At 36.8% G+C, this 16,298-nt stretch overlaps 2 protein-coding genes across 2 annotated transcripts; one reads left to right on the top strand and one right to left on the bottom strand.

Annotated features, from left to right (window-relative positions):
- Window positions 1-2,235: 2,235 nt before the first annotated feature.
- BESB_070180 (cytochrome b) lies at window positions 2,236-3,269 on the bottom strand (the record flags this gene model as incomplete). The annotated part of the gene is made up of 2 exons (XM_029365391.1): window positions 2,236-2,679; window positions 3,045-3,269. 2 exons carry the CDS (start codon window positions 3,267-3,269, stop codon window positions 2,236-2,238), a joined length of 669 nt encoding a protein of 222 aa, XP_029214860.1.
- A 4,332-nt stretch (window positions 3,270-7,601) lies between these two features.
- On the top strand, window positions 7,602-8,681 carry BESB_070170 (cytochrome b; the record flags this gene model as incomplete). Its single annotated transcript, XM_029365390.1, has 2 exons — window positions 7,602-7,635; window positions 8,191-8,681. The coding sequence occupies 2 exons, from the start codon at window positions 7,602-7,604 to the stop codon at window positions 8,679-8,681; spliced, it is 525 nt and encodes a 174-aa protein (XP_029214859.1).
- Window positions 8,682-16,298: the final 7,617 nt, after the last annotated feature.

Here is a 16,298-nt window from a genome sequence, read left to right as displayed (position 1 = left end):
TTTATATTACCTTTGTAGGTTGCATTCTAATTGTATTACACATCTTCTATTTACATTTAAATGGTTCTAGTAACCCTGCAGGTATTGATTCCGCACTTAAAGTAGCCTTCTATCCTCATATGTTAATGACCGATGCTAAATGTCTATCCTATCTAATTGGTTTAATTTTCTTACAAACGGCTTTTGGTTTGATTGAATTATCGCACCCAGATAACTCCATACCAGTGAACCGGTTTGTAACTCCGCTTCATATCGTACCTGAATGGTACTTTTTAGCATATTATGCGGTGTTAAAAGTAATCCCATCCAAAACCGGTGGTTTGTTAGTATTTATGTTATCAACATGTCAATGAAATATCAACAACGATGAAACTTATTTGGTTAACATAACAACATAGAAGGTAAAGCTGGATTACGTTCAAACTTTACACTGGATACGTTTCAATGTTAACTTACTAAATACCATGGGAGCGAAGAGAATCTAATATGTAACTCCGTTCATGGAAATCAAAAGAGCTTTCACTGATTGTATTTATGAAACGTGATTAGTTCACCTAGCCAACACGATCCGGTTGTTTGGGAATAATATCCCTATTTAAGGGATTGATATGTGCTACAATAACACAGTCGGTACGAAGTCGAAACAAGGTAGTTGATGGTGAACCAGTGGCTGAACAAACCTTTTTATTGATTATGCTGACTTTAGTCCCGAGAAACTACAGTTCTGCTTAAACTGAGGAGTCAAGTAGGTACAAACCGTACAAGGATTAATTATGTCCATCTGTGCATCTAAGTTGAGACTATCGGTTATATATTTTAGACGCTAACTTCCCGGCTAAACATCCCTTTTCTTTGAAACACACTTCCCTTCTCGCCGTTAGCATGATCTCAAAGTACCAGAAGCCATGTGATCTATATAGTATAACGGGACATTAGACCGAACCTGCGATAGATAAATATATCTTGGATGATTGTATATTAGCGGCTAAATGTCAATCAAACATGCGAATTTTAGGTTTTCCATGAAATCTATTTGGAAGAAGAGGCTTGATAGTACTACCGTAAGTACATAATATACAGTCCCAGCAGTAGCGGTTAAACTATAGAAGAGTCGAGTATTATCCATGCATACCAGGCGTAAAAAGCGTTCATCCAGTTACTAAACAGGTGCCAGGCCAACAAGAATCCGATCCGTGTATTCCGTACAGACTAACATTAAGAAGGCGACTACCAAAGTGAATGTCATGATATTCGTACAGCTTGTATACAAATGTTGGTTTTTCAAATATACGCTGGATACCACTATACTTAATGCACTTAACATGATGGTCATGAAAAGCACAAGAGAACTTGGATCCGGTAAACAAAGACCTTCAAGATCTAAACCAGTAGTCCAACTCGTAGTATATACTCCCCAGAAAAAGGTAGTTTATATCAACCTAGGAATCCCATTTTAGTAAGTGTAACATGGAGTCTAGCTTCAGTTGTTATCTGATTGGTATTGCATGCCCTGAGTACGTAAGGAAAAGGAAAGGTTAACCGCTATTTAAACACAACAGTTACCGTAGCTGTAGATGAATGCTAAATCTAGAGTATCTCTCCTAAGACACTGCATAACATATGAATGCTCCTTCCGCCATTCGTTGACTGTGTTTACCACGGGGAATTAGAACAGAATACCAAGTTCTTTGCCTGGAGGTTTGTTACGTTCCGTACAGTTGTAGGTAAAAGGTATGTTAGAGACTTAGACTAGCGTTGGAGCACATTGTTTCATTCGATAGTCCACGCTCAATCTTACCATACATAGTACTTTTATGATCCCAGGCTGGTTTAATAAGTCAAAGTTTAGCCGGGAAGTTAGCGTCTAAAATATATAACCGATAGTCTCAACTTAGATGCACAGATGGACATAATTAATCCTTGTACGGTTTGTACCTACTTGACTCCTCAGTTTAAGTTAAGGAGTCCTTTGTTACAGCTTGTACCGTTACTTTCAGGAGCATACCGTTTAAATTCGATCGATCTTATGTGTTCACTCAAATCGAATTAAACAAAGACATTATAGTTCCTAGAATACTGAAGATGACTCCGGTTTATGAGATACAGACAACCAAGTTCTTTATGATTGCAGTACACCACCACCCCACTGGACTGCTTAAGACAGCTAAAAGTGTTGGATTTCAATATCACGGTAATCATGTTTGCTTGGAAGCTGTAGTCATTATAACTATTGATTTAGTATAAGCATAGAACCAATCCGGTAGTAAGATATACGATAGTAGCTAATCTACCATATAAGATATAAGTCGCTTGTGGAATAGCACTACCAATAATAATCAAGAAGATCATACTGTATACCCAAATAATTACCCATCCACTGACTACATTTCGAGTCATAAAATGTTGTCGTATCAACATTCGAGTATTCAAAGCTCGAATTTCAGATAAAAGAGCTAAGTTAATGAGAGAGGACATAAATACTAACAAACCACCGGTTTTGGATGGGATTACTTTTAACACCGCATAATATGCTAAAAAGTACCATTCAGGTACGATATGAAGCGGAGTTACAAACCGGTTCACTGGTATGGAGTTATCTGGGTGCGATAATTCAATCAAACCAAAAGCCGTTTGTAAGAAAATTAAACCAATTAGATAATATGGTAGATAGGGAACAAACTGTCTCCAGACGTTCTTAACCCAGCTCACGTATTACATCTGACGGTGAACTAGCGTTCCTAACTGAATCTTGTTCAATAACAAGGGAGTAATGAGCCGACATGGAGGTGCTGATACAATCCGAGGATTAGAACTCCCAATATTATCTGACCTGTTATCCCCGGCGTACCTTACGACCGTTATATGATTTAGAGATAGAATGTAATGTGGATTAATATCCACATGGTTTCTACAAAGTGTAGATATAAAATAGTGAATGGTTCTGTAAAGATCTTGCATAACATACCTTTAGATTTGCTTAGCATTATAGAGCTTGTAGGCATGTAAGTAACTAAAGAACTATAGATACTTTGAGTGAAGAATACAAGGATAGCTCCAACAATAACATGGCTAAAATGTATACCAGTTAAGATGAAAAGTCCATTACCAAATGCATTATCATTAATATAAAGAGATAGTCCTAAGTATTCCGTACAGACTAACATTAAGAAGGCGACTACCAAAGTGAATGTCATGATATTCGTACAGCTTGTATACAAATGTTGGTTTTCAAATATACGCTGGATACCACTATACTTAATGCAGAGCATAGTTAAGATGATAACTATTGTGGATATAGAACCAATTGAACACCATGTATTAATATAACAAAGATAATCAGGGGTAATCTGGTATCCTTCTTGGCATAACGTTGAAACCAAGTATATGCATAGGGATGAAAATTAATAAGATACTACCTAAGAAGACTACAAACCAGATGCTTAAATATGGAGAAGCACCGGTATTTACATGGAATAGATTTACAGTATCTCCGAACATATCTCTGCTATAGAAGATAAAGCCACATATAGTAGCTAGTACTGCACCAAGAGATAATACGAAATGGAAATGAGCTACAATATAGTATGTATCATGTAGGGCAAATATCCATACCAGCGTTACCCATAACTACACCTGTAGTACCACCTAGAGTAAACAATAGGATAAAACTAAGAGCAGCCCATAGATCTACAGTTCTTGTAGTTGTATGGCTAGCCATATAGGTACCTAACCAGTTGAAAATCTTAGTACCGGTAGGAATTGCAATCATAATAGTCATAGCAGAGAAATAAGCTCTGGTATCTACCTCTAGACCGACTGTCATCATATGATGTGCCCATACTAAGGAACCTAGAATAGAAATACAACCCATAGCTAAGATCATAGATTGTCCACCGAAGACAGATCTAGCAGCATACATAGATAATGTCTGCGAGACTACACCAAAAGCAGGTAAAATTAGAATGTATACCTCTGGATGTCCGAAGAACCAGAATAGATGTTGATAAAGTACACTATCACCAGAATACATAGAATCATAAAATTCAGTGTTTACGTGTAGATCAAAGGATCATAACTAATCCACCAGTAAGAATAGGTAGAGTGAAGACTAACATAAGGGCAGTAAATATGATAGCCCAGATATATAGAATATAGTTCTTAGCACCAGCATTAGAACCCATGAAGACGCAAGTACCAAGGAAGTTAATAGAACTTAAAATACTACTAATTCCTAGTACTGCAAGACCTCCGATAATCCAATCAGTTGCCTCTGGATTTAAACCATCAAGCTAGTACTTAGTGGAGGATACATTGTCCAACCAAGACCACTACCAACTCGGAACAAATACTTTGAGTTAACAACACAGAACCTAATGGTACTAGTTACTTTAGTGGGAGGATCCATTGTACCAAGAGGGACAGGAACAAGAAAATCACAACATAACTAATGGTACTAGAAAATAGGAGATCGCGTTAGTTCTTGGGAAAACGACTTCCGAACCACCAATATATATTGGTACAAAGAAGTTACCATATCTCCGTACAAAGCAGGCATTAAGAACATAAGATCATAGCTAGGCCATGTATCGTTATTATCACATTATAAGTAGCTATCGTCTCTGTACAAATGATCCGCGATCCAGAACTGTATAACTCAAATCGAATAAACAAAGACATTATAGTTCCTAGAATACTGAAGATGACTCCGGTTATGAGATACAGACAACCAAGTTCTTTATGATTGCAGTACACCACCACCCCACTGGACTGCTTAAGACAGCTAAAAGTGTTGGATTTCAATATCACGGTAATCATGTTTGCTTGGAAGCTGTAGTCATTATAACTATTGATTTAGTATAAGCATAGAACCAATCCGGTAGTAAGATATACGAGTAGCTAATCTACCATATAAGATATAAGTCGCTTGTGGAATAGCACTACCAATAATAATCAAGAAGATCATACTGTATACCCAAATAATTACAGGTATCACTTTAGCGTTCCGATATACTTCTGAAGCATCTTGTGCATTTGCTAGTGTTCAACATCTAGTTAGAGAGGTAGCAGCAGGATGGGAATTTAGGATGTTGCATGCAACAACTGCTTCTTTCGTCTTCTTGTGTATCTTAATACACATGTCTCGAGGTATGTATAACTCCAGCTATAGTTATTTAACTACTGCTTGGATGTCTGGTTTAGTTTTATATCTACTTACTATAGCCACTGCTTTCCTCGGTTATGTACTACCATGGGGACAGATGAGTTTCTGGGGTGCTACAGTCATTACTAATCTCCTTTCTCCAATACCATATTTAGTACCTTGGTTACTCGGTGGATACTATGTATCTGATGTAACATTAAAACGATTCTTTGTATTGCACTTTATATTACCTTTTGTAGGTTGCATTCTAATTGTATTACACATCTTCTATTTACATTTAAATGGTTCTAGTAACCCTGCAGGTATTGATTCCGCACTTAAAGTAGCCTTCTATCCTCATATGTTAATGACCGATGCTAAATGTCTATCCTATCTAATTGGTTTAATTTTCTTACAAACGGCTTTTGGTTTGATTGAATTATCGCACCCAGATAACTCCATACCAGTGAACCGGTTTGTAACTCCGCTTCATATCGTACCTGAATGGTACTTTTAGCATATTATGCGGTGTTAAAGTAATCCCATCCAAAACCGGTGGTTTGTTAGTATTTATGTCCTCTCTCATTAACTTAGCTCTTTTATCTGAAATTCGAGCTTTGAATACTCGAATGTTGATACGACAACATTTTATGACTCGAAATGTAGTCAGTGGATGGTAATTATTTGGGTATACAGTATGATCTTCTTGATTATTATTGGTAGTGCTATTCCACAAGCGACTTATATCTTATATGGTAGATTAGCTACTATCGTATATCTTACTACCGGTTGGTTCTATGCTTATACTAAATCAATAGTTATATTGACTACAGCTTCCAAGCAAACATGATTACCGTGATATTGAAATCCAACACTTTTAGCTGTCTTAAGTTCCAGTGGGGTGGTGGTGTACTGCAATCATAAAGAACTTGGTTGTCTGTATCTCATAACCGGAGTCATCTTCAGTATTCTAGGAACTATAATGTCTTTGTTTATTCGATTTGAGTTATACAGTTTCTGGATCGCGGATCATTTGTACAGAGACGATAGCTACTTATAATGTGATAATAACGATACATGGCCTAGCTATGATCTTTATGTTCTTAATGCCTGCTTTGTACGGAGGATATGGTAACTTCTTTGTACCAATATATATTGGTGGTTCGGAAGTCGTTTTCCCAAGAACTAACGCGATCTCCTATTTTCTAGTACCATTAGGTTCTGTGTTGTTAACTCAAAGTATTTGTTCCGAGTTTGGTAGTGGTCTTGGTTGGACAATGTATCCTCCACTAAGTACTAGCTTGATGGTGTTAAATCCAGAGGCAACTGATTGGATTATCGGAGGTCTTGCAGTACTAGGAATTAGTAGTATTTTAAGTTCTATTAACTTCCTTGGTACTTGCGTCTTCATGGGTTCTAATGCTGGTGCTAAGAACTATATTCTATATATCTGGGCTATCATATTTACTGCCCTTATGTTAGTCTTCACTCTACCTATTCTTACTGGTGGATTAGTTATGATCCTTCTTGATCTACACGTAAACACTGAATTTTATGATTCTATGTATTCTGGTGATAGTGTACTTTATAACATCTATTCTGGTTCTTCGGACATCCAGAGGTATACATTCTAATTGTATTACACATCTTCTATTTACATTTAAATGGTTCTAGTAACCCTGCAGGTATTGATTCCGCACTTAAAGTAGCCTTCTATCCTCATATGTTAATGACCGATGCTAAATGTCTATCCTATCTAATTGGTTTAATTTTCTTACAAACGGCTTTTGGTTGATTGAATTATCGCACCCAGATAACTCCATACCAGTGAACCGGTTTGTAACTCCGCTTCATATCGTACCTGAATGGTACTTTTTAGCATATTATGCGGTGTTAAAAGTAATCCCATCCAAAACCGGTGGTTTGTTAGTATTTATGTCCTCTCTCATTAACTTAGCTCTTTTATCTGAAATTCGAGCTTTGAATACTCGAATGTTGATACGACAACATTTTATGACTCGAAATGTAGTCAGTGGATGGGTAATTATTTGGGTATACAGTATGATCTTCTTGATTATTATTGGTAGTGCTATTCCACAAGCGACTTATATCTTATATGGTAGATTAGCTACTATCGTATATCTTACTACCGGATTGGTTCTATGCTTATACTAAATCAATAGTTATAATGACTACAGCTTCCAAGCAAACATTTACCGTGATATTGAAATCCAACACTTTTAGCTGTCTTAAGCAGTCCAGTGGGGTGGTGGTGTACTGCAATCATAAAGAACTTGGTTGTCTGTATCTCATAACCGGAGTCATCTTCAGTATTCTAGGAACTATAATGTCTTTGTTTATTCGATTTGAGTTATACAGTTCTGGATCGCGGATCATTTGTACAGAGACGATAGCTACTTATAATGTGATAATAACGATACATGGCCTAGCTATGATCTTTATGTTCTTAATGCCTGCTTTGTACGGAGGATATGGTAACTTCTTTGTACCAATATATATTGGTGGTTCGGAAGTCGTTTTCCCAAGAACTAACGCGATCTCCTATTTTCTAGTACCATTAGGTTCTGTGTTGTTTAACTCAAAGTATTTGTTCCGAGTTTGGTAGTGGTCTTGGTTGGACAATGTATCCTCCACTAAGTACTAGCTTGATGGTGTTAAATCCAGAGGCAACTGATTGGATTATCGAGGTCTTGCAGTACTAGGAATTAGTAGTATTTTAAGTTCTATTAACTTCCTTGGTACTTGCGTCTTCATGGGTTCTAATGCTGGTGCTAAGAACTATATTCTATATATCTGGGCTATCATATTTACTGCCCTTATGTTAGTCTTCACTCTACCTATTCTTACTGGTGGATTAGTTATGATCCTTCTTGATCTACACGTAAACACTGAATTTTATGATTCTATGTATTCTGGTGATAGTGTACTTTATCAACATCTATTCTGGTTCTTCGGACATCCAGAGGTATACATTCTAATTGTATTACACATCTTCTATTTACATTTAAATGGTTCTAGTAACCCTGCAGGTATTGATTCCGCACTTAAAGTAGCCTTCTATCCTCATATGTTAATGACCGATGCTAAATGTCTATCCTATCTAATTGGTTTAATTTTCTTACAAACGGCTTTTGGTTTGATTGAATTATCGCACCCAGATAACTCCATACCAGTGAACCGGTTTGTAACTCCGCTTCATATCGTACCTGAATGGTACTTTTTAGCATATTATGCGGTGTTAAAAGTAATCCCATCCAAAACCGGTGGTTTGTTAGTATTTATGTCCTCTCTCATTAACTTAGCTCTTTTATCTGAAATTCGAGCTTTGAATACTCGAATGTTGATACGACAACATTTTATGACTCGAAATGTAGTCAGTGGATGGGTAATTATTTGGGTATACAGTATGATCTTCTTGATTATTATTGGTAGTGCTATTCCACAAGCGACTTATATCTTATATGGTAGATTAGCTACTATCGTATATCTTACTACCGGATTGGTTCTATGCTTATACTAAATCAATAGTTATAATGACTACAGCTTCCAAGCAAACATGATTACCGTGATATTGAAATCCAACACTTTTAGCTGTCTTAAGCAGTCCAGTGGGGTGGTGGTGTACTGCAATCATAAAGAACTTGGTTGTCTGTATCTCATAACCGGAGTCATCTTCAGTATTCTAGGAACTATAATGTCTTTGTTTATTCGATTTGAGTTATACAGTTCTGGATCGCGGATCATTTGTACAGAGACGATAGCTACTTATAATGTGATAATAACGATACATGGCCTAGCTATGATCTTTATGTTCTTAATGCCTGCTTTGTACGGAGGATATGGTAACTTCTTTGTACCAATATATATTGGTGGTTCGGAAGTCGTTTTCCCAAGAACTAACGCGATCTCCTATTTTCTAGTACCATTAGGTTCTGTGTTGTTAACTCAAAGTATTTGTTCCGAGTTTGGTAGTGGTCTTGGTTGGACAATGTATCCTCCACTAAGTACTAGCTTGATGTGTTAAATCCAGAGGCAACTGATTGGATTATCGGAGGTCTTGCAGTACTAGGAATTAGTAGTATTTTAAGTTCTATTAACTTCCTTGGTACTTGCGTCTTCATGGTTCTAATGCTGGTGCTAAGAACTATATTCTATATATCTGGGCTATCATATTTACTGCCCTTATGTTAGTCTTCACTCTACCTATTCTTACTGGTGGATTAGTTATGATCCTTCTTGATCTACACGTAAACACTGAATTTTATGATTCTATGTATTCTGGTGATAGTGTACTTTATCAACATCTATTCTGGTTCTTCGGACATCCAGAGGTATTACATTCTAATATTACACATCTTCTATTTACATTTAAATGGTTCTAGTAACCCTGCAGGTATTGATTCCGCACTTAAAGTAGCCTTCTATCCTCATATAATGACCGATGCTAAATGTCTATCCTATCTAATTGGTTTAATTTTCTTACAAACGGCTTTTGTTTGATTGAATTATCGCACCCAGATAACTCCATACCAGTGAACCGGTTTGTAACTCCGCTTCATATCGTACCTGAATGGTACTTTTTAGCATATTATGCGGTGTTAAAAGTAATCCCATCCAAAACCGGTGGTTTGTTAGTATTTATGTTATCAACATGTCAATGAAATATCAACAACGATGAAACTTATTTGGTTAACATAACAACATAGAAGGTAAAGCTGGATTACGTTCAAACTTTACACTGGATACGTTTCAATGTTAACTTACTAAATACCATGGAGCGAAGAGAATCTAATATGTAACTCCGTTCATGGAAATCAAAAGAGCTTTCACGCTATCTCTAGTGCCTGTCGAGTCGCTCAAGGAAGATTTGATCCTGTATATGATTTAAGGGATGTAAAGGTGCTCAGGGTCTAACCGTCGGGCCATCTGGATCCTCATATTCAAAGATAATTCTATTTAAGAAAGTTTTAGATAAACGACATGTGAAGAGTCGGACCAACTTTCACGCACGACGATAATTACCCGACAAGGATTTACCTACCTTTGGACCGTCATAATACAGCCGCCGTTTACATTTTACTGCACCGGGCAGGGATTATATACTATACCTCTACAGTGGTATTAGCAGTATCTAGTGTTGATGTACAACAGACGCTCTCCTTGTTCCACTACCTAACCATAATCTATTGTTCCAGATATTAAGGAATGTACGCTTCATATAACTACACAACGTTATGCCAAGAAGGATACCAGATTACCCTGATTATCTTTGTTATATTAATACATGGTGTTCAATTGGTTCTATATCCACAATAGTTATCATCTTAACTATGCTCTGCTAATGCACTTAACATGATGGTCATGAAAGCACAAGAGAACTTGGATCCGGTAAACAAAGACCTTCAAGATCTAAACCAGTAGTCCAACTCGTAGTATATACTCCCCAGAAAAAGCTGATAATAATCCTGTCTCAGAGATGATAACTCCAAGTACGATGCTACTGATTAGACTAGCATCTGAGTAGTAGTTTTCTCTCGCTGTTAAGATGAGTGAGAACAAAATCCATATTTACGCCTAGAACATAACCGATGTGGAATAATCTTAATGTAGTAGGATATTGAAATCCAAACTTTTAGCTGTCTTAAGCAGTCCAGTGGGGTGGTGTGTACTGCAATCATAAAGAACTTGGTTGTCTGTATCTCATAACCGGAGTCATCTTCAGTATTCTAGGAACTATAATGTCTTTGTTTATTCGATTTGAGTTATACAGTTCTGGATCGCGGATCATTTGTACAGAGACGATAGCTACTTATAATGTGATAATAACGATACATGGCCTAGCTATGATCTTTATGTTCTTAATGCCTGCTTTGTACGGAGGATATGGTAACTTCTTTGTACAATATATATTGGTGGTTCGGAAGTCGTTTTCCCAAGAACTAACGCGATCTCCTATTTTTCTAGTACCATTAGGTTCTGTGTTGTTAACTCAAAGTATTTGTTCCGAGTTTGGTAGTGGTCTTGGTTGGACAATGTATCCTCCACTAAGTACTAGCTTGATGGTGTTTAAATCCAGAGGCAACTGATTGGATTATCGGAGGTCTTGCAGTACTAGGAATTAGTAGTATTTTAAGTTCTATTAACTTCCTTGGTACTTGCGTCTTCATGGGTTCTAATGCTGGTGCTAAGAACTATATTCTATATATCTGGGCTATCATATTTACTGCCCTTATGTAGTCTTCACTCTACCTATTCTTACTGGTGGATTAGTTATGATCCTTCTTGATCTACACGTAAACACTGAATTTTATGATTCTATGTATTCTGGTGATAGTGTACTTTATCAACATCTATTCTGGTTCTTCGGACATCCAGAGGTATACATTCTAATTTTTACCTGCTTTTGGTGTAGTCTCGCAGACATTATCTATGTATGCTGCTAGATCTGTCTTCGGTGACAATCTATGATCTTAGCTATGGGTTGTATTTCTATTCTAGGTTCCTTAGTATGGGCACATCATATGATGACAGTCGTCTAGAGGTAGATACCAGAGCTTATTTCTCTGCTATGACTATTATGATTGCAATTCCTACCGGTACTAAGATTTTCAACTGGTTAGGTACCTATATGGCTAGCCATACAACTACAAGAACTGTAGATCTATGGGCTGCTCTTAGTTTTATCCTATTGTTTACTCTAGGTGGTACTACAGGTGTAGTTATGGGTAACGCTGGTATGGATATTGCCCTACATGATACATACTATATTGTAGCTCATTTCCATTTCGTATTATCTCTTGGTGCAGTACTAGCTACTATATGTGGCTTTATCTTCTATAGCAGAGATATGTTCGGAGATACTGTAAATCTATTATTCCATGTAAATACCGGTGCTTCTCCATATTTAAGCATCTGGTTTGTAGTCTTCTTAGGTAGTATCTTATTAATTTTCATCCCTATGCATATACTTGGTTTCAACGTTATGCCAAGAAGGATACCAGATTACCCTGATTATCTTTGTTATATTAATACATGGTGTTCAATTGGTTCTATATCCACAATAGTTATCATCTTAACTATGCTCTGCTAATGCACTTAACATGATGGTCATGAAAAGCACAAGAGAACTTGGATCCGGTAAACAAAGACCTTCAAGATCTAAACCAGTAGTCCAACTCGTAGTATATACTCCCCAGAAAAAGGTTAGTTTATATCAACCTAGGAATCCCATTTTAGTAAGTGTAAACATGGAGTCTAGCTTTCAGTTGTTATCTGATTGGTATTGCATGCCTGGTGACTTAGAATATGATTCTTATTAATGGGAGCACAGTTCCCTGGGTATCCAATCCAGTGCTCTGCCTTGGGCATTGAAACTTAACCCACAGTTCAACCCTGTATTATAAAAATCCAGTAGACTTCATGTCCTTGTCGTTTATATAAATCTATTAATGCTTGTCAAGTTCCTTGTATCAGTGTTGATGTACAACAGACGCTCTCCTTGTTCCACTACCTAACCATAATCTATTGTTCCAGATATTAAGGAATGTACGCTTCATATAACTACACAACGTTATGCCAAGAAGGATACCAGATTACCCTGATTATCTTTGTTATATTAATACATGGTGTTCAATTGGTTCTATATCCACAATAGTTATCATCTTAACTATGCTCTGCATTAAGTATAGTGGTATCCAGCGTATATTTGAAAAACCAACATTTGTATACAAGCTGTACGAATATCATGACATTCACTTTGGTAGTCGCCTTCTTAATGTTAGTCTGTACGGAATACTTAGGACTATCTCTTTATATTAATGATAATGCATTTGGTAATGGACTTTTCATCTTAACTGGTATACATTTTAGCCATGTTATTGTTGGAGCTATCCTTGTATTCTTCACTCAAAGTATCTATAGTTCTTTAGTTACTTACATGCCTACAAGCTCTATAATGCTAAGCAAATCTAAAGGTATGTTATGCAAGATCTTTACAGAACCATTCACTATTTTATATCTACACTTTGTAGAAACCATGTGGATATTAATCCACATTACATTCTATCTCTAAATCATATAACGGTCGTAAGGTACGCCGGGGATAACAGGTCAGATAATATTGGGAGTTCTAATCCTCGGATTGTATCAGCACCTCCATGTCGGCTCATTACTCCCTTGTTATTGAACAAGATTCAGTTAGGAACGCTAGTTCACCGTCAGATGTAATACGTGAGCTGGGTTAAGAACGTCTGGAGACAGTTTGTTCCCTATCTACCATATTATCTAATTGGTTTAATTTTCTTACAAACGGCTTTTGGTTTGATTGAATTATCGCACCCAGATAACTCCATACCAGTGAACCGGTTTGTAACTCCGCTTCATATCGTACCTGAATGGTACTTTTTAGCATATTATGCGGTGTTAAAAGTAATCCCATCCAAAACCGGTGGTTTGTTAGTATTTATGTTATCAACATGTCAATGAAATATCAACAACGATGAAACTTATTTGGTTAACATAACAACATAGAAGGTAAAGCTGGATTACGTTCAAACTTTACACTGGATACGTTTCAATGTTAACTTACTAAATACCATGGGAGCGAAGAGAATCTAATATGTAACTCCGTTCATGGAAATCAAAAGAGCTTTCACTGATTGTATTTATGAAACGTGATTAGTTCACCTAGCCAACACGATCCGGTTGTTTGGGAATAATATCCCTATTTAAGGGATTGATATGTGCTACAATAACACAGTCGGTACGAAGTCGAAACAAGGTAGTTGATGGTGAACCAGTGGCTGAACAAACCTTTTTATTGATTATGCTGACTTTAGTCCCGAGAAACTACAGTTCTGCTTAAACTGAGGAGTCAAGTAGGTACAAACCGTACAAGGATTAATTATGTCCATCTGTGCATCTAAGTTGAGACTATCGGTTATATATTTTAGACGCTAACTTCCCGGCTAAACTTTGACTTATTAAACCAGCCTGGGATCATAAAAGTACTATGTATGGTAAGATTGAGCGTGAACATTGGATGTCACCATGGTTATAGTTACGGTACATATATAAAATCTACAGTACGATTTGAGATTTGTTACGTGACGAGCGGTGTGTTTAAAGACTAGTTTACATGCGCTCATTTTGAATATGTAGTTATTTAACGAAGTTCTATTGTGCTAGCATGGTTTCGAGAACACACCAAATTTCCATGAGTCTATTCCGGGCACACCTCGTCTTTATCGGTGTGCTCTCAACTAAATTCATCTTATAACTTTGGTTTCTTAGTTGCAATTACCTTTGGTACTCCAAAATAATTACAGGTATCTACTTTAGCGTTCCGATATACTTCTGAAGCATCTTGTGCATTTGCCTAGTGTTCAACATCTAGTTATGAGAGGTAGCAGCAGGATGGGAATTAGGATGTTGCATGCAAACAACTGCTTTCTTTCGTCTTCTTGTGTATCTTAATACACATGTCTCGACGTATGTATATACTCCAGCTATAGTTATTTAACTACTGCTTGGATGTCTGGTTTAGTTTTATATCTACTTACTATAGCCACTTGCTTTCCTCGGTTATGTACTTACCATGGGGACAGATGAGTTTCTGGGGTGCTACAGTCATTACTAAACTCCTTTCTCCAATACCAATATTTAGTACCTTGGTTACTCGGTGATGATCTATGTATCTGATGATAACATTAAAACGATTTTTTGTATTGCACTTTATATTACCTTTTGTAGGTTGCATTCTAATTGTATTACACATCTTCTATTTTACATTTAAATGGTTCTAGTAACCCTGCAGGTATTGATTCGCACTTAAAGTAGCCTTCTATCCTCATATGTTAATGACCGATGCTAAATGTCTATCCTATCTAATTGGTTTAATTTTCTTACAAACGGCTTTTGGTTTGATTGAATTATCGCACCCAGAATAACCTCCATACCAGTGAACCGGTTTGTAACTCCGCTTCATATCGTACCTGAATGGTACTTTTTAGCATATATGCGGTGTTAAAAGTAATTCCATCCAAAACCGGTGGTTTGTTAGTAATTATGTTCCTCTCTCATTATAACTTAGCTCTTTTATCTGAAATTCGAGCTTTGAATACTCGAATGTTGATACGACAACATTTTATGACTCGAAAAATGTAGTCAGTGGATGGTAATTATTTGGGTATACAGTATGATCTTCTTGATTATTATTGGTAGTGCTATTCCACAAGCGACTTATATCTTATATGGTAGATTAGCTACTATCGTATATCTTACTACCGGATTGGTTCTATGCTTATACTTAAATCAATAGTTATAATGACTACAGCTTCCAAGCAAACATGATTACCGGTGATATTGAAATCCAACACTTTTAGCTGTCTTAAGCAGTCCAGTGGGGTGGTGGTGTACTGCAATCATAAAGAACTTTGGTTGTCTGTATCTCATAACCGGAGTCATCTTCAGTATTCTAGGAACTATAATGTCTTTGTTTATTCGATTTGAGTGAACACATAAGATCATCGAATTTAACGGTATGCTCCTGAAAGTAACGGTACAAGCTGTAAACAAAGGACTCCTTAACTTAACTGAGGAGTCAAGTAGGTACAAACCGTACAAGGATTAATTATTCCATCTGTGCATCTAGTTGAGACTATCTGTTATATATTTTAGACGCTAACTTCCGGCTAAACTTTGACTTATTAACCAGCCTGGATCATAAGTACTAGTATGGTAGATTGAGAGTGAACATTGGATGTCACCATGGTTTAGTTACGGTACATATATAAAATCTACAGTACGATTTGAGATTTGTTACGTGACGAGCGTGTGTTAAGACTAGTTTACATGCGCTCATTTTAATATGTAGTTATTTAACGAAGTTCTATTGTGCTAGCATGGTTTCGAGAACACACCAAATTTCCATGAGTCTATTCCGGCACACCTCGTCTTTTATCGGTGTGCTCTCAATCTAAATTCATCTTATAACTTTGGTTTCTTAGTTGCAATTACCTTTGTACTCCAAATAATTACAGGTATCACTTTAGCGTTCCGATATACTTCTGAAGCATCTTGTGCATTTGCTAGTGTTCAACATCTAGTTAGAGAGGTAGCAGCAGGATGGGAATTTAGG

The sequence above is a fragment of the Besnoitia besnoiti genome (genome assembly GCF_002563875.1).
Source record: "Besnoitia besnoiti strain Bb-Ger1 chromosome Unknown contig00064, whole genome shotgun sequence".
In the NCBI taxonomy this organism is placed as follows: domain Eukaryota; phylum Apicomplexa; class Conoidasida; order Eucoccidiorida; family Sarcocystidae; genus Besnoitia; species Besnoitia besnoiti.
This window is presented reverse-complemented; position numbering and strand designations above follow the sequence as displayed.